The 19,711-nt window shown below is 34.0% G+C and overlaps 1 protein-coding gene across 1 annotated transcript in view; it reads right to left on the bottom strand.

Moving 5' to 3' along the window:
- Positions 1 to 19,711, bottom strand: part of Ankar (ankyrin and armadillo repeat containing) — a 55,512-nt gene that overhangs the window by 9,776 nt on the left and 26,025 nt on the right. The window contains exons 12-20 of the mRNA XM_013027598.1: positions 18,882 to 19,123; positions 16,493 to 16,661; positions 12,024 to 12,265; positions 11,695 to 11,848; positions 11,452 to 11,613; positions 9,699 to 9,805; positions 7,327 to 7,449; positions 1,315 to 1,473; positions 110 to 227 (exon numbers count right to left, since the gene is read on the bottom strand). Coding sequence (XP_012883052.1) covers positions 110 to 227; positions 1,315 to 1,473; positions 7,327 to 7,449; positions 9,699 to 9,805; positions 11,452 to 11,613; positions 11,695 to 11,848; positions 12,024 to 12,265; positions 16,493 to 16,661; positions 18,882 to 19,123 — 1,476 coding nt within the window. The remainder of the gene's footprint in view (positions 1 to 109; positions 228 to 1,314; positions 1,474 to 7,326; positions 7,450 to 9,698; positions 9,806 to 11,451; positions 11,614 to 11,694; positions 11,849 to 12,023; positions 12,266 to 16,492; positions 16,662 to 18,881; positions 19,124 to 19,711) is intronic.

The raw sequence follows: 19,711 nt of genomic DNA, 5'->3' as shown, positions 1-19,711 counted from the left end.
TTCAAGATGTGTAACAAGGTACTAGCCTTATTATTTCATTATTGCTCAGATTACAAACTAAAAACATTGAAAATAGTTTTATAAAATAATTAGCTTCATAATTTCTTACCTGTCAATATAATAGTTGAAGTATTACGTGAGAACAGACTATTAACTAAAATAGTCACACCTCTTGCACACAAAGCAATGTGATCCACATCTATAATAACCTTAGCTAATACAACAATCTAAAAATAAAAACAAAACATACAATCATTGAACATTTTCTTTTCAGCTTCTTATTTTTTATGATCAAGAGGGCACTTCTTAGGAAGATACAGGTATTGGGTAAAAAAAGAGAGAAGTGAGTGGTAGCATTGAGTTAAGAGTACTTATTCCTAACTGCTCATAGCAGTGACCATAATAGACCATATTATTCTTTACAAAATATTTGCACCTTTTGTAGTCTCGAAGTATAGGTTCCTGTAAAATACTTCTAAAGCTTTTAAGATTGACAAGTGAGAATACGACAAAGAAGAACCACACACATACACACACACACACACACATATACACACACACACACACACACACGACAAAGAAGAACCACACACACACACACACACACACACACACACACACACACACACACACACACACACACTGGTGGCACATGCTTGTAGTAATAGCTACTTAGGAGACTGAGTTACCCAGAAGATTGTTTTAAAGCCAATTGAGACAGAAAAGTCTGTGAGAATCCATCTCCAAAATAATCAACAAAAAAGTGGAGCTGGAGATGTAGCTCAAGCTACATTAGGCATATGGCCTGTAGTTTAAACCTGACTACTGCCAGAGAAGGAAGGAAGGAAGGAAGGGAGGGAAAGAGGGAGGGAGGGAGGGGGGAGGGAGGGAGGGAACCCTGGCTTAGACACTAATGTAGGTTATCTCTTTATCTAGACCCTTATAATATGGAGTGATGAAAAATAAAACTACCTGCCTATTAATCTCCCCAGTTAGTTATACATATCAGATGAATTGCAAAGGTAAACTGATAAAATTCCAGTAAATAAGAAATCCTCATGGATTTTTTTATGAGGTAAAGGGCTGATGTTCAAAGCACTAAATTTTGTAAATACACACTTTTCTATACCTCTCAATTTAAACTTTCTCATTAAGAAGTAACACTGTGGCTCAAGTGGTAAAGCACTAGCCTTGAGCTGAAGAGCTGAGGAACAGTGCCCAGGCCCAGAATTCAAGCCCCACGACCGACCAAAAAAAATTTTTTTCACAAAAGAGACATTTATCAACTTGAAATGACAACCTTTAATATTATACCTGAAATGCTGCCATTGCCTTCTCAGTTTCAACTTTTGATTGAAGAAAAGGTTCAAAAATAGATATGGTCATCATTCCACTTTCCAAAATTAAGTATTGTTGGAAGCGATTATTGAAAGCAAAAAGGGTCAATGCATAGCCTGCTCTTAAGCAAATATCCTAAAATAGAAGAAATATCTTTAACTTAATTCATTTATCATGATACTGAACATGACACATTTTTGAATGTTTACCTATTTAAATATATTACATCCCTAACACCAGGAATAAATATGGCATTATTGGAGAAACAGTTATTTTGTCTACAAACAGAAATGTTATTGAGCATGTGAAAATAGAGAACTGACTATGTGGTAGAAAGGAAAAAAGAGAACATTTTTTGAATTTTTCAAAGAAAATGTTAGATTACTTATAATTCAAATGAATACCTGAATAGTAAGAGGAAGCAATACTTTTATTTACCTTCAGTTTTTTTTTATTTCAACAAATTTAGTTTCATTTCAAGATTGCAAAGTGCAATTGATGAATTAAAACTTCACTGGTAGCTGTGTGTGGTGGTACATGCTATAATCCCACCACTCAGGATGCTGGGCAGGAGACTCAAAAGTTTCAGGCCATCTTGGACTACATAGGTAGAGACCCCATCTCACCAGGCATTGGTGCCTCACACTTGTAATCCTAGCTATGAGGAGGCTTAGATCTGAGGATGATGGTTCAAAGCCAGCCCAGGCAGGAAATTCCATGAGACTCTTATATCCAATAAACCACCAGAAAACCAGAAGTGGCACTGTGGCTCAAGCAGTAGAGAGCTTATCTTGAGCTGAAGAGCCCAGGGACAACGCCCAAGCCCAGAGTTCAAGCCCCACAACCGACCAAGAAAAAAAGGAAAAAAAAAAGAGACCCCATCTCAAAATAAACTATAACAAAAAACTTTATTTTATACTATACCATACATTGCATTTTATGCATTGTAGAATTATCTCCACTTTAACATTTTTTAGACTTAGCAAACAGCAAAAGCCAACTAAGTTGTACAAGTATAATAGAACTTCTAGAAACATAAAAATAAAATTTGTATACTAAATTGTATTTTTCATATTAAAACAAAAATAATTTTAATTTCAACACTGTAGCATATAACACAGATAACTCATTAATTAATCAACCCAATCAGTAAATTTTATTCTATTACTAAGCATACTAAAATGCTGTTATGTATACACTGAAACATTTATAAATCAAATGGTATGATGCCTGGGGATTTTTTAAAATGTAATATAGGGAAAAAATGGGTCAATCATTGCTGAAACTTGGCTAAGTAATATTTAAGTTCACTAATCTATGTATTAGATATATTTATCCATATATAAATTTTATAATAAAATTATAAATTTATAAAATTATAAACATTATACACAGTAATCACTTGGCTCTAGGCAAGAGAAATGGTATCAGTGTAGTTAAAGTATTAAGGAACTAGACCTCAGTCATAGAGAAAGAATGGATTAGCTGATAGCTAGATAGAACCTTGAACCTAGTAGGAAAAATGGTAATGGAAAAATGTGCCAAAGGAACAAGCCTTATGAATCTAACTTGGGTAGGAGGGCATGAGAGAAGTACGTTTGGACTCAACCCATTCTCATTACTTTTCCCTGTAGGTTTTACTCCTGCATTATCACTGCAAGTCTACATTAAGTCTTTATTCTAGTATACAACATTAAAAAAAGAATAAAGAATAACTTATTTTATTTCCATGTAGGTAACATCAATATAGCTAAGAGTTTTTTTTCCAGAATCTAGGTTAACTGACAACTTTTATTGTACTTTTGTCATCATCAATAAGATACCTATTTATTCATTTACATATTTGGTTCCTAAATATAACTTCCTCTTCTAATTCTTACAAATATCCCATTATAGATTTAATTAAGAGCCACAATGGTTCACATAATCTTAATGTACCCTTGTGTTAGTTTTCCATCACCATGAACAAATACCTGAGATAAAGTTTTATTTTGGCTCATGGTCTCAGAGGTTTCTATTCCACAGTCAATATCTTCAGGGACTGAGATGAAGCAGTTCTGCCTAGTGGCAGAACACTGTCACTCACCAAGTGGTGGCTAGGATATAGGCAGAGGAATGCCCTTTATAGTACAATGACTTACTGCCTCCAACTTTAGGCCTAACCTCCTAAAGGTTCTACCACCTCCCAATAGCACTATTAGCTAGAAGCAAGCATTCAACACATGAGCTTTCAAGGAACATTCTAGATCCAGACCTAACTGCCCCTATGAGGTAAGTAGTTCTTTCATATTTAAAATGTACTTAAAGTATGTGGGGTAAAATAAAACATATAATGTACTGGAAAAAGTTGTGAACTTCCACATTGCTTCCAAGATATTCTTGCCAAAAATATAACTTAAACATGAAAAAACATCAGATCAAGTCAAATTGAGAGATAATCTATAAAATAACTGACCTGGACTCATCAAACATGTCAAGATCATAAAAGACATAATGAACTAGATACTAAAAAGATGTGATAACTCAATGTGAGATTCTGGATTGGATTCTGGTATAGAAAATGGGCATGAGGGAGAAAATGGAAAAATGCAATAAGATTTATAAAATGTATCAGTATATTTTGGTCTGTCATGGAGTTTGAACTAAGGGTTTGGATACTGTCCCTGAACTTTTGTGCTCAAGGGCTAGTGCTCTACCTCTCGGAGCCACAGCACCACTTGTTGTTTTCTAGAAGTTAATTGGAAATAAGAGTCTCATGGACTTTCCTTCCCAGGCTGACTTTGAACCATGATCCTCAGATCTCAGCCTCCTGAGTAGCTAGGATTACAGGTGTGAGCCACTGTCACCTGGTTTAAAATTTATCAGTATTATTGCTACAAGACCAGTGTTAATTTTTCAGTTGAGCTAAATGGAGGATTTACCAGAATATTCTCAAAGACTTTTACAAATAGTCTAAAATTATTTCAATTAAAAAAATCATAACCCACACAGATTCTAGGGTAGGAAAAAGGTTATTTCTTTATCACAAATATTTGGAGTGTTGATAGGAAGTGATGACTGAGGATTGAAAGGACATAAATTTACCTTAACATTATAAACCTATATCTAATATCTTTCACCTCTGTAATTTCCAACCAAGGTTTCTAACCAAGAAAGTGAAAGATCTTTACAATGAGAATTATGAAACATCAAAGAAAAAAGTTAAAGCACTAGAAATACTATAATACCCAACTTTAAGTTTTACTATAGATCCATAGTAACAAAAACATCCTAGCACTGGTACAGAAACAGTCACAAAGACTAGTGGCTCCCACCTACAATCATAACTATGAACTACAAAGGAGGCTAAGATCCAGAGGATTACAGTTTAAAGCCATCCTAGGCAGAAAAGGCCTTAAGACTCCATCTCAATTTCTATCATTGCTGAGTTCTCACTGTAGTCTTAGCTACTTGGGAAGTTGAGCTCTGAGAATTGTGGTTCAAAGGCATCCCAAGCAAGAAAGTCTGTGAGACACTTATCTCCAATTAACCAGAAAAAAGTCAGAAATGAAGCTGCGTCTCAAATGCTAAAGCACTAGCCTTGAGCAAAAAAAGCTCAAGGACAGTGCTCAGGCTCTGAGTTCAAACCCCAGGATAAGAAAAACAAAAATATTTACCAGCAAAAGACAGGGCCCAAGTAACAGACCACAAGCTGAGCAAATAAAAAACCAGTGACAGCCCTGGTACTGAAAAACAAAACAGAAACAAACAAACCCACATCACTGTACTTTACAGACACTTTATTTTCAACAAAGGTATAAAAAATCAACTTTAGAGAAAAGAGCTTTTGAAGTAAAGCTGTATATCCATGGATAGAAAATTCAAGTCTGATCCATATCTCTTACTCTATATGAAAACTAATGCAAAATGGCTTCACTGTAAGGCCTGCAACAGGACTCCTGTGGAAGACACGGAGATATAGGTATAGGTAATGGCTAACAGGGCTCTAACAACTCAGAAAATAAGAGCAAGAATTGAACAATGGAATTGAAACAAAGTAAAAAGCTTCTGTACAGCAAGAGAAGCAATATCCATTAGCCTTTCAGAAGGAAAAAAAAAAACAACCAATTAACAGGTACCTACAATGGGAGAAAAAATTTTGCCAACTATTCCTGTCAGGGATTTAATACTCAAGGTATATAAAGAGCTCAAAACAAAGCCGGGCGCTGGTGGCTCAGGCCTGTAATCCTAGCTACTCAGGAGGCTGAGATCTGAGGATCGCGGTTCAAAGCCAGCCCGGGCAGGAAAGTCCGTGAGACTCTTATCTCCAATAAACCACTAGAAAACCGGAAGTGGAGCTGTGGCTCAAGTGGTAGAGCGCTTGCCTTGAGCTGAAGAGCACGGGGATAGCGCCCAAGCCCAGAGTTCAAGCCCCACGACCAACCAAAAAAAAAAAAAAAAAAGAGCTCAAAACAATGAAACACCAAAAGAATGAGTTATTTAATCAACAAATGGGCAAATTACTAGAACAGATACTTATCAAGAAGTATGGCCAATAAATACATGAAAAAAATGTTCAATATACTTAGCTACTGGGAAAGTGCAAATAAAAAAACCTCTACAGAGGGGCTGGGAAGGTGGCTCAGTGGTAGAGCGCTTGCCTTGCAATGCATGAGGCCCTGGGTTCGATTCCCCAGCACCACATAAGCAAAAAGAAAAAAACCGGAAGTGGCGCTGTTGCTCAAGTGGTAGAGCGCTAGCCTTGAGCTGAAGAGCTGAGGGACAGCACCCAGGCCCAGAGTTCAGGCCCCACAACTGGACCCCAAAAAAAAAATCTCTACAGAGATTCTATCTTACCCCAAACAGAATGATTATCATCAAGAAAAGAAACACCACCAAATATCCAAATATTAATGTCAATGCTCTGTTGGTAGAAATGTAAATTAATGTATCCACTATAAAAACAGTATGCATATTATTCAAAATACTATATATAGAACTACAATATGATCGAGCTACACCTTTTCTGAATATATACCTACAGGAATGTAATTATCATGTAATAGAGATACTTGGAAACTGATATTTATTGCAGCACTATCTACAATAGTCTAACTATAGAATCTGCCTATGTGTCCATCAACCAACACATAGGCAATAAAAATATGGCACACATACTCCATGTAATATTATTCACCTATAAAGAAGAATTAAACCATGTTATTTTACAGGAAAAGAACTGGAGATTATCACATTAAATGAAATAAGTAGACTTAGAAAGAATATCACATTTCCTCTTCTATATGGAATCTTAATTTTAAAAAGGGGACTATTTGGGAGCAGGAAGGGAACCACCAGGAGGGGTTATTGGGAGGTATACAATATTCAAGTATGAAAATGCCATAATGAAACCACTATTTTGTATAATATAAACTAATAATAAAAAGTTAAGTAAAAATAAAAATAAGCTTAACAGTGGTTAAACTTGAAAGCAAAATTTTAGTTTGCAAAAATAATTCATTCTTAAATATAACCACCTTCTTTGATCAGTAATGGGGCTTTAACTCAAGGACTGGGTACTGTCTCTGAGATTTTTCACTCAAGGATAGTAGTACTCTACCACTTTGAGCCATAACAGCACTTCCAGTTTTCTGGTCATTAACAGGAGATAAGTGTCTCAAGGACTATCTTGCCTGGGCTGGCTTTGAACTGCAATCTACAGATGTCAGCCTCCTGAGTAGCTAGGAATACAGTCATGAGCTATGGGTGTCTGGCCCATGGCAATCTCTTTTATTGCCCTTTCCAGTAGTAGAAACTTTCAATGATAATATAGTAATATATATTTATATGTACATATATATAGTAACAAAAAAATCTTTTTACAACACTGATATTTTACATTTCTTAAATAATGTATTGGACCATGTAATGAAGAACTTGATCATTTGACTGGATTCTCTAAAAACCATTTTCTTCTAAAGGAATGCTAATGTTTTGTAAAGGTATTACCTTATCTGATGAGTGAAGAAGATCAAGGACATCAGAATACTTAAATCCTTCAGATTGTTGTAATTCATTCTGCAAGGAAGCATTTCCTAGGACAATGCATGCCAAGGAGAATGCCACTTCAACCTAAATAGTTTTTAGAAATTATTTTTCACTTATTGTTTTCAAATGACATATTCCATTATATAGAAATGTACAGTGATATATTGTGGAAAGATGTTAGTTAACATATAACTTGATTCCAGTCGTCTGACCAGTGTTTAAAGAGTTAAAGAGTAACACCACTTCTGGAGGTACATCATTCATCTTTTTTTTTTTTGGTCCTGGTGTTTGAACTTAGGGCCTGCGTACTGTATATGAGCTCTTCTGCTTAGGGCTAGTGTTCCACCACTTTGAGCCACAGCAACACTTCAGGGTTTTGGGTGGTTAGAGTGTCTCATGGATTTTGCTACCTGGACTGGTTTTGAACCATGATCCTCAGATCTCAGCCTCCTGTGTAGCTAGGATTACAGGCGTGAGCCAACACCCTGCTTCATTCATCATTTTTAAGAACTGGGAAGGAGTCTTCTTCTGTGTGTGCAGGGACAGACATGGTGGTCCATTTCTGAGAACACCCAGAAGAATGAGCAGGACATTATAAGGAGATACCTTCCTAATCCTAAGTGTAATAGCTGCATCTCTTTATAGCTAAATTTTATAACATTGATTTAAAACATTGGTTTAACATTGTTTGCGAACTACTGAGTTTCAAGGCTTTAATGAAATTCCTAATTTAAATAAAGCCTTTGAAGTAGAACTTCAAGTTTTGAAATAATTTCCTTTCTTAAGCCTATTAAGAAGATGAAACTTGCATATGATTGATACTAAATATATATTTTTTAAATGCTACACTATGAACTTATAGAAAAATACTATGAATTTGGAAAACATAATTATTGAAATGTTGTGAAATATTCTGTCCACTTTAGAATCTTATTGTGAGAGAAAATATTGAAAAATATTTATGTAGGGCTTTAGATGTAGCCCATAGTTAGCTGAGAGAGAGCAGACAGAAAAGAGACAGAGGAGGAAGAAGGAAGAAGGGAAGGAAGGAGGAGGAGGAGAGAGAGGGAAGAAAGAGGAAAGGAAGGAAGGAAGGAAGGAAAAATGGAAAAAAGAAAAAAGGATGTTTATATTCCATTTTTGATGTTTCAAAATCCACTGAAAATACATACTGAAGTACAGATGAATGTGATAGAAGTGTTTTGACAGCAAAGTACACATTTCACAATGCAATGTTTTTCTATATGGCATTTTCCCATTGTCATGCAATTTACTTATACTTGGAAAATATATATTTATTTATATTATTTATAATACAAATATTATATATTATAATTAATAACAAATTATTTATAATTATAAATAATATAAATATAATATATGTAATATAAATATAATGTATTTATATTATTTATAATTCAAACCAACCAAATGATTGCAGTACATGTTGTTCTTTTTGTTGTCCTGATGGAATCTGGTCTTTCATAGTCAGAAAAAAAACCACATAACTTATGACATTTTTTCTGACTTTTACAAAAAGGAAATTTGTTAAAAAGAAAAATTGCTGTTTTACTATCATGTTTTTCTGTAATTCTATTTCTCTATTTTCCTCTTAATTTCCCCTTTCATTTTGAGAAGAAAAATGTTTTTATTATAAAAATTCCTTCCCTCACTAACTATAGAGTTCCTGAATTTCTGAAGCCCAAGGAAAAGGATTTGAACTTATATGAAATGAAAATCATATGATTAAGGGCATTTTACTAGAAGTAAATGAAATATGAATAACTTTTCAACACTTGTAGTAATTCTTTGTAACATCCAACTCGGAAAAGGCTATGGCTGCCAGCCACCCCTTCTTCCACCTCTCTCAGGGTGCTTTGGTGTATAGCATTGAGAACATTCACTTATTTCTCTGGGTGTCATGCAAGTTCACATGCCCACTATCCCCACCCAATTTTAGTAATAAGTATCTCAGGAAATAAACAATCAAATATCTAAGGGAAATGTGTCTTTAAATAGTCAGGACATAACTCCCACTCCCTGTCTGGGGAGCAGGAATTATTTCTTTTTCTGTGTTTTGTCATGTTTTTACTAAAATGCCTACTTGCTAAAACTTCCACATTAAAAAAAAGGAGTAAGGACATAAGCCTTTATCATCATATTTGAATATTTTAGTAACATTCACAGCTAACTTTGTAGTTACTGTTTACAACTTTTAGGATTTGGTTTAAAAAGACTATGGTTGTGCACTTTCAGAAAGGTACAAATTTCTCTTAAAATTATATTTATGTTACTTTTACTATATGAGGAAAAATGTAAACCCTGATAAATACCTTAATATTAGGTGAAGGGTGTTTTCTTAGTAGTTGTATAAGTACTGGAAGGGCATTTTCCTCTACAATATATTGTTGGCTAACAGGATTGCTTGTATGGGCTACACCTGTAAAAGTCCATATACCAATGAGGTAATATGTTCCAAGCTTGTAAATGTAAAGTCAAATGCAGCTTGGTACTGTTTGACAGAGCATCCTAAGGTTAATATGGTTAGTACATTACAAAAGGAAATGCTATAATAACACTATCATATAGTCCTGTTAACTTTATAAAGTGTTAAATAAACATGAAAAATTTATTATAGAATTGTGGGTGGTCTTCTAATAAATACCCAGGAAATAAATTTAAAAATTGATATATTTATCAAAGAATAATAATAGCTAGCACTTACTGAAGAAATAATTGTGCAGTGGTGTTAAGTTTATCATTACTATTTTTCAATAAAATATTTTATTTCTACAAAATTGCTAAAGTAATTATAAAATCAAAATTTCTTGATTCTTTAAGTGACATGTGCTAAAAAGATAATCTTCAACTTATAACACACTCCTTTAAGTTGTAGGACTAATACCAATGGAAAATTCAAGTAATCTCTTTTGGAGATTAAAACAACATATTTACATACTTATGTGTAAATATAAGACTCAGCTTCTCTGAAGCCACCCACATATTACTATCTGGAGAAGTTTAAGCAGAAAAGAAGTAACAGATGCACTTAATTTTCCTTTTTTACTGCTAGACCTTTTTTTACTGAAAAGCTTTGAAGTAAACTAATGAAAAGAAAGTGTGTGGATATGGATGTATGTGTATTGGACAACTTTGTACAAGTGTTTTCATTTACTAAAATTTTAGAGAAAACTATATTTTATTCCATACCAGTAGCCAAAAAATGAAAATGTTTTCTGTGGGTGTTTTCCTTAAAATTGTTAATGAATTTCTACAAGTAGTATTCATAAGAGAAATAAATGGAAGCTAATTCCTGTTACTTTAGCCAGACTAAAGAAAATACATTGACCTAGAAAAAAGTCATCTTTTTCTGTCATCCTCAAGAAGCAGTCTACAGCCAGTCTCATGTTTTCACAAGGATTAGAAAGAAAACATTATTTGGCATGTCATTCATTAAAAATTCCACATCTTCAGGTATGCCAAAAAAGCCAATTCCTTTGCAACAAAGGCCACTTTATAAACAAGAAATTATTGTGTGAAGAGAATGGAATCAGAAAAAGTATGCTAGCATTAGAAATTCTTCAAAAATACACAGCCTCATTTTTCTTGTTTTTGTTTTTTTGCCAGTCATGGGGCCTGAACTCTGGGCCTGGGCGCTTCCCTCAGATCTTCAGCTCAAGGCTAGTGAGCCACAGAGCCACTTCTGGCCTTTTCTGCTTATGTGGTGCTGAGGAATCAAACCCAGGGCCTCATGCATTCAAGGTAAGCCCTCTATCACTGAGCCACCTTCCCAGCCCCAGCCTCAATATTTTTTTAAAAACATAATGTTTTCTCTTAAAAGATGAGTGAGGATGCTTATGTCATAATTTTCCATTCTCTCAAGAGTTCAAGAGCAAGACAAATTTGAAATTTGTAATTATACTAATTTTACTCACCAAGGTCTTTAGAGTTTGTTTATAAACTTCTGAAACATTAAATATGGTTTAGGGCTCTTAACAGTGGGAATGGAGAGGAAGAGATTGATTTCTGTTTATCTAATTCCTTTTTTTCTTACCTATATTTAAGAAATTGAGAATGTGTACAAACCAAGACAAATGGATCCGACTGCTCTGATGACACTGAGGAGTGTGCCTTCTGCTATCTTACTAATTCTTAGTAAGCGAACCAGAGGAGCAATTCCATTCCCTTCACAGATCTGATTTTGATGCAGCCTGCTGTCCTTACTTAGAGCTATGACTGCTTCACCTCCTGGTAAAGAAAGGTAAGAGACGGGTATGATATTCCAGTGTCTTTAACTTTGTGTAGATTAATGTATAGAAAATAACGTACCCACATACTGCATTTTAGCTGATGATGACAAAAGCATATTTATTATAAAGTTGTATCCAATCTGTTCTGCCATATACTTTTGTTGTTTCAGAGTTTGTCCTGCCAAGGCCCAAAGGGCTATGGCTCCTTGTTCTTTAACATCTATTTGAAATGCCTGTTTTAGAAAAGATTCCATTCATTAAATGAATATTTATTGAAGACTTGGGGGAAGGTGTTTGCAAAATATTTATTCATTAGTTTTGGTTCTCTATTCACTAAACAAAATCCAAAATAGAATTAAATCCTCTAAAAATAAAAAAACAGCCAGCAATGATAAAAAAAATTCCTACCTTTAGGAGTTTTAAAAGGTATTTAGTTAGGTTTCTTTCCAGAAATTCCTTCTGTATTAAATAATTGTGATTTGCCAGTGACTCCACAGCCATCGCACCTTTCACTTGAACACTTAGTTGCTTCCCTTTGAAAAGGGCAACGAGGGGAGGAATTGCTCCTTGAGTAGCTAAGGCATCCTGAACCTTCGCGTTGTTACGCCCAACCTCAGCAATTGTAGCAGAAGATACAGCCTTCAACACATCTTCAGATGAACCCAAGAACAAGTCAAATTAGTCTTTTAGGAAGTAAAAGCATCAGGTACGACCTATCATTAGTTTCCCACATTACAAAATCAAAAGTATATAAAACTTGTGGAAAACTCAGAAAGTCAAAATAGACATGAGAAACAAAACTATCCAAATTCACCACCTAAACCCAGTCGAACTTTAGGTTTATTCTCATTCATTATTTCATTTGTAGATAGATAGGTAGATTTAGATAATTATAGTCATTTAACATATTCCAAAAGCAATATTCTTCATTTTTACTTACCATTAAAATATCCCATTCCTTTATATCAATGTTTATAAAATATTCCATTCATGAGTTTATTCTTATTTTCCACTAACATCTTGAAAAAATCTGTTATTTCAAAATTTCCATTTCTTGATATAATTCCCAAAGAAATCTTCTTAGTACATAAGGTATTTCTTTATTTTGTATGGTCTCGGGAATTACAGGAATGTCTCAATATATCCATTAAATAAATTGCTTTTCAGAAACATTAATAGTGTTTCTATATGTAGAGTATCAATGTTTTGTGCCTTTTTTGTATGCATTATCATAAAAATATATAAGCAGGCACTTGACTGGTCATACTGCCCCACCTCAGTTTCCATTGGAAAGGTATTTTTGTAATCACTTCTGCTTCAATAAAATCTAGCTTTTGTTTAAATAAAAAATACTTATAGCATGCATGAGGGCTGGGTTTGATTCCTCAGCATCACAGAAGCAGAAAAAGCCAGAGTGGTGCTGTGGCTCAAGTGGTAGAGCGCTAGCCTTGAGCTGAAGAGTTGAGGGACAGCGCCCAGGTTTAGGCCCCACAACCAAAACCAAAACCAAAAACAAAACAAAAACAACCAACTTATAGTGTTAATTTGATAGGCAAAAATGGTGGTCATATAATTTTGTACTTTTCTTTACTGATAAGTCTGAATATCTTCCTGTATGCTTATTAACTATTTGTATTTTTTCTTCTTAAAACCTACAGTAAAGTTCTGATAATGAATCAGAAATTTCCTGTACACTTAAACTTTTATAAATGTCATATTTATATTGATTCATATATATTCTTATTTGTACAAATTTATATTAACCATGATTTATAGCTATTCATCTATACATAATACTATAATATACATAATAAATACATAAACTATAATTTTTCTAAGTTTTAGAGAACATTGAACACATATGCCATGGCCTTTTTATCTTCTTAATATATCAGTATGTACTTTCCTAAGAACAAAGCTTTTATGTAACTGCAGGGCAGTTAGTATATGCAATAGTTTAACAGCACCTTGCATTTGCTAGGTAGGAACTCTTATCACTGAGCCAAAATTCCTGACCTTTTCTGGATTGGCTGTTTTTGAGTAGGGTGTCATTTCCTCCCCCAAGCACATTCCAGAACTGCAATCCACCAATTATGACTCCCTAGGGATGACAGACCTGTGTTACAGTGTAGTCTTGTCTGTCTGGAATTGTGATCCTCTCAATCTCAGCCATCGACATAGCTAGGATAACAGGTGTCTACCACCATCTCCAGCAGCTATCTGTTGAGAAGAGGGTTTCACAAACTTTTCTGCTGGAGCTGGTTGCAACTTGCTATTCTTTCAATCTCAGCATCCCAGTATCTAGGACTACATGCATTAGCCATCAGCACCCAGCTGACTTAGACTTTTTAAATCAATATTGGATTATTTATTTTAGAGAATATTCCTCAATTGGGTTGGGTTAATAATCATTTTTGATTCAGGATATGCACTTTGAACTAGAATATTTTTAAATGGCATTATGTTCTTTGGGGGATAACTCATGTAGAGTTACTTGATATCCTTGCATCCCTCACTGGTAGTGTTAATTTTAATCTCTAGTCTCTTTACTGTATTTTCCCTTTGCAACTGATAAGGAACACAAGATACTTTAAACCACAAAAACATTCTGTTCCTTATCAAAATTTGTCTTCAAGACTGAACAACTATTTATATTTCACCTGAGACAATCTTTAATATTGTGTTTTCAAAATATTAGTTTTCTGAATCTATCACACCTTTCACATTTATTAGCATTCCACTATAAAGAAGAGTACCCTCTTACTCTTTGTTTCCCTGTTTATCCAAAAATCCATATCTTATGAAGATGAAGACGTGGATTTTTACTTTATTAAATGCATTATAATCTATTAATTTTTTTTACATTGTGCTCAAATTGTTGAGTATTTGACCAGCGAGATCCCCTTCAGATAGTTCCTGTATCCTTGAGCTATGCTTCCACATTTTTTTCTAAAAAAAAAAAAAAGCATTTTCCTACCTTTTGTCATACATACATGTTCTTGATTCAATGCATACCTCCTCTGACCCTGCCCTGACTCTTCAATGAGAGTTTATTTTAATGAGAAATGATACTTAGACACTAAGATTCACATGATGGCTGTTCTCATTGTTACTAACATGTAATTGCTTCTAGACATTTCCAATTCCAATTCAACCCCATAGGGTTCATCATCATTCTTGCATGCACCCCACACATTTTTTCACAGTAGGAAACCCAACAATATCCATGTTTTTTTTTCAAATATTTTCAGTCTTTCAATAACTATAACACAGGTTCACCCATTTCCCTATGAATACAAAATTCTTTGGAATTCAAGATCTATTTTTTTTTACCCCTAGAAGAATACATAGATAAAACCCGTGTTCAAAAGTTACCTATACTATTTTTTTCCCAATCTGATTGGGAAAACCACTTTACTTAAAATACAATTAGGTTATTGTTTTAGTTTTAGTTTTCCTCTGCATTGTAGATCTTTAAATATGTAGAATATCAGTATAGCATTTCTAAAAACAAAATTTACATCAGCAATATCTTTCAGATGGTACAATACAGCATTTTAATATAACATCTATTAAGGTTAATTTACTCTATATAAAACACTATATCAATTTGTATACTCACTTTTTTTTGGTAATGCTTGAGATTGAACCTAGAGTTTTACAAATGCTAGGACAACCACTCTAATGTTGAGCTATATCTCTCATCTTGTATACTCACTTTAAATCAATTTATGTCAAGTTCATTAATCACTTTTGTTGAGAATTTTTTCTTCATCTAGTAATTCAATTATTTATTTATCAGTCTTTTATTGAGTAGTCATTGTGTGCAAAAAAACTATCGGAGGCATTGGGGCTATGGTGATGAATCAACAAAACAAGGTCCTGAACTTTGTGGATCAAAATAAAATAATCAATAAATTTAATAGTTTCAAAAATACTTGAAAGAAAGTGATAGATAGATGACAGCAGATGACAGGAAACTCTAAGCAGAAGTTTGAAGTCATTATAGTCAATGCTAGAAATGTAGACTTTATCGTAAGTGATAATCAGAGTAACTTAAAGGGGAAATAAGTCAATAAGTAATTAATTTACTTTCTTAATTTAGAGAAGGTTGAGTGATTAGTGTTGCTTTATATAGATTAATAGCACTTGTAATGTTAAGACAATTAATTGCATAAAATTAAGAGAGTGCGAGTGAAACATTCTTTTTCTTATCTAGTATCCTACATCAACACAGAAAGTAAAGTTCCCCACCTTCAATTCAGAGGAGATATTAAACTGTGTAGGAAAAAGAAGCATGCCTTTTGCCTATTTTTTCTCTTCTCAAAGTTAAATCATATGCAGATATATATTACCACTGGAAATTATTCTTTCTACAGCTATTTTTAATAGCTGTAGAAACAATGTTTTGGTAGTGGGGTATATATTAGAAATTGATATTTAGTCTAATACCTCATGATTACATTGAAATTTGGCATTAAATGTATAACATCACATATGAACTCTACATAATTTGCAAAACAGCTACCAACCATCTACCTATATATCTATCTCTTGTCTATGTATGTTTGAATGTATGTATGTATGTATGTATCTATCTATCTACCTATCTAATTCACATGAGGAGACACCTATCCCCCTAGAAATATAATTCTTTGCATTACTTTCATTGCTCATGCCATAGTTCCATTCATATATTAGATACTTTAAAGGATGTTTTGAGGATCTTTTTTTATAAACCAACTAAAGTGTTTAGATATTGTTAAGTCTATTTGCAGACAAATTCTGGACAAATGTTTGTATAGAACAAGTCCAAATCTACCCTTGCTTCACATAATACATCCGGTTATTTTAAAAAGTCAGAGGTTAATGCTCACCAGAATCAGAACTCAAGAATCTGATAAGGTGTTGGATGCCTTTATGTTCTATCATTGCTTTTTGATTTTTTTCATTTCCCATACATAATACTCGTATGCAGTTCATTACATTTATCAGCACATTTTCTATATCTAAGTCCAAGAGATTTATCAGAGCTGGAATTCCATTCTAAAAATAAAAGAACAGTAATTACACTTTAATTTATTGAATATAAATGCAGCCCTTATTTAAAAACACAGCCTAGAATCATTCTTATTGTAAATGTCTGCTTATTTAAGAAAGAACAATTGCCTATAAATAAATACAACTCTGAGAAAGTCTTATACTTTCACTTAAGGTAAGTATTCAGTAAGCATAATTAAAAATATTATCTGTTGCACATTACTATAACATTTAATAATTATCTAAAAAGTACAGCAAGATTAAACAAGTTTCTCCATTTGGAAATGTTTGCATCTTTGGACAGTACATTTGTAATTGCTAATTATATTTGCCCAACACACAATATTATGTTTACTAAGAATATAATTTTCTTTTTATTTAATGAAGTAAAAATAGTATTTCTCCTTACCAACAAAACAATGCAAGAACATTACAGAAAATAAGAAAACATGCAATAATATTTTCAGTAAATCTAGGAGATATCCCAATGTTGAACCATAAGTAATGTGGACAAAAAGCTAACAGAGATGACTAACAGATCTGCTATTGCCAGTGACCACAGAAAATGCTGGAAGAGCCCAATTTCTCCAGTCAAGTGACTTGCTTGAGTGGAAGGAAAGGGGGGCATAATTCTGTGCTTGAAACAATAGGATTAGGTATTCAAGATGGCAGTAGAATCTTCCCTGGGCCAGTGTAGCATGAAGTTTAATTAACAAAAAAGCATCAAAAGCAAGTATGATCAAGGAGTTACACCTGCAAGATATGTTTGGATAAAAGGCTGCTGGTGAGGTAAAGGGAAAGAGAAGAAATTTCATTTTGTAAGGGAGAGTCAGTTCACTTTATGAGATACTATGCAACATTCATTTCTGTTTCTAGGTAAGAGTAAAGGTAGAAGAACTCAACTCTAGAATAAGAATATACAGTCTTCCACGGACTATTTTGTGGTGAAGAAGACAGTGGGAGGAAGGAGAAAAGGAGGTAAATATGGTTAAAATGTACATAGTATGCAACTATGCAATGTTATAATGAAACAAATTATTTTGTATGATGCATAATAACAAAATTAAGGAAGAAAAAGGAGGAAGTCTGTCTAAGCCAGAACATGTGTCAAGACTCTCCTACATATGTATTTCTTCAAATACTGACTCACAAAGAACCCAAATAATATGAGTAATATTCAAGAGGGACTTAGCACAGAATCTGCCCAAATATAAGAAAAATAGGAAAAATTTATGAAAGATGAAGAATGGCATTATAGTTTGAATATATATGTTCTTCCAAAGTTCTTACCTAGGAACTTTAACTCCTTTGTGATAATATTAGCAGGTAGGGCCAAATAGGAGGTGATAAAGTCATGGGATCCTATAAAAATTAGGGACTCCATAAAAAGCCTGGAGAGTAGTAACTGGACTGTTGCTCTCCACAATCCGGTCCAGCACAAGAGGATACCAGAGCCGAAGAAATGAGACCAGAGAGAGAGTTGATCATGTGAGGGACAGGAGGTGCAAGGCCCACTGGCCCTTGAACCCTGAGTTCCTTTAAGCAAGACTACTTATTTAGTTCAGTACAGGGAAGATCGTTATAGGTATATGCAGAAAACAAGATATCAGTTTATTATGTGGCTACAATCATTGACATGAGACAGTTTGTGTACACAGTAATAACTAACTCCCTTATTGTTAGGGGGCAGTGGGGAAAGGGTGAACAATTTTGAAATCTACAATGTAACTTAAGACATTTATCTTATTCCCATTGTTTCAAGCTTCATAATGTTCAACTGTAACTTAGACATTATAGGGTCCAGTCAACCTAGACATTTATCTTGCCTGGCCTGTTTGACCTTTTCAAGGTCCAGTTCCCATCCTTATGAGTACTGATGAAGTGGTATTCCAATTTCTTAGCCCTTTCCTGATTTTCCAGATTGGCTTAATAGTTCCCTACGTGGAACCTCTTGATCCTTCCACCTTCTGCCACATGCATCCACAACAACAAAGTGCCATCTTAGAAACAAGAGCAGCCCTCACTGGATATGCTATCACTGAGTTACATTCCTAACCCAAATGTTTCCTTCTAAGTGAAGTATTTTTCACTATCCTACATACATCCCCATTTCTTGTTTATCCTTGAAAGATTTGCAAATGTATAATGTCATGAGTCATTAGTTTTCTATGTTGTATATGATAGAATTACTTTTAATCAAAAACAATGTTCTATAAGACAACTCACATATTCAGCAATAACATCCTTGTTTTCATAGTGAGCAATGTCATACAGAATAACAGCACAGCGGGAATGCAGTTCAGGCTCATCAATAGCCAACAACTTGATCAGAGCTTGAATGCCTCCTGCTTCTACCAAAGCATGCACTATACTTTCATGGGTTGAGATATTACTCAATAACCCAACAGTTTTGCACAGCAATTTAATTCTATTACTTTTTAATAGATTGACTAAGGCAGGAATGGTGCCTGTAAAGAAAAGACAATGATCATGAATTATTTGGAATAATTGGTAATCAATTTTTAAATAATATCAGTATTGCAATATAGACAATTATATGAAATACAATTATGTGAAATTTTGTGACTATATTTTTCTGTCTTATCTATATTATAGGAAGTTCTCATTGTTTATGCATTTGATTTCACATAGCACTATTATACACTATATATTAGTAGCCCTACACTATCATTATCATTTTAATATCACTATCATTTTAATATCATTGGTAAATTATTTTTGTTTGAATAACGTGCTGACTTCAAACTCACAATTCTCTTGCTTCAGCCTTTTAAGTGCTGGGATTGTAGACACCCCCCCCCCACACACACTTGGCAGAGTTACAACATGGTACAGTTAAGCTTTGATTATTGCACCAGTTTTCTGTGGCCATTTCTGTACAATTATTTTATAATTTTATTTTATTTTTGCTGGTCATGGGGCCTGAACTCAGGGCCTGGGCACTGTCCCTCAGCTCTTCAGCTCAAGGCTAGCACTCTACCACTTGAGCCATAGCACCACTTCCAGCTTTTTCTGCTTATGTGGTGCTGAGGAAT

The sequence above is a fragment of the Dipodomys ordii genome, unplaced genomic scaffold, assembly GCF_000151885.1.
Source record: "Dipodomys ordii isolate 6190 unplaced genomic scaffold, Dord_2.0 Scaffold5, whole genome shotgun sequence".
In the NCBI taxonomy this organism is placed as follows: Eukaryota; Metazoa; Chordata; class Mammalia; order Rodentia; family Heteromyidae; genus Dipodomys; species Dipodomys ordii.
Note: the sequence above shows the minus strand (reverse complement) of the source record. Positions and strands in the feature narration are given on the sequence as shown.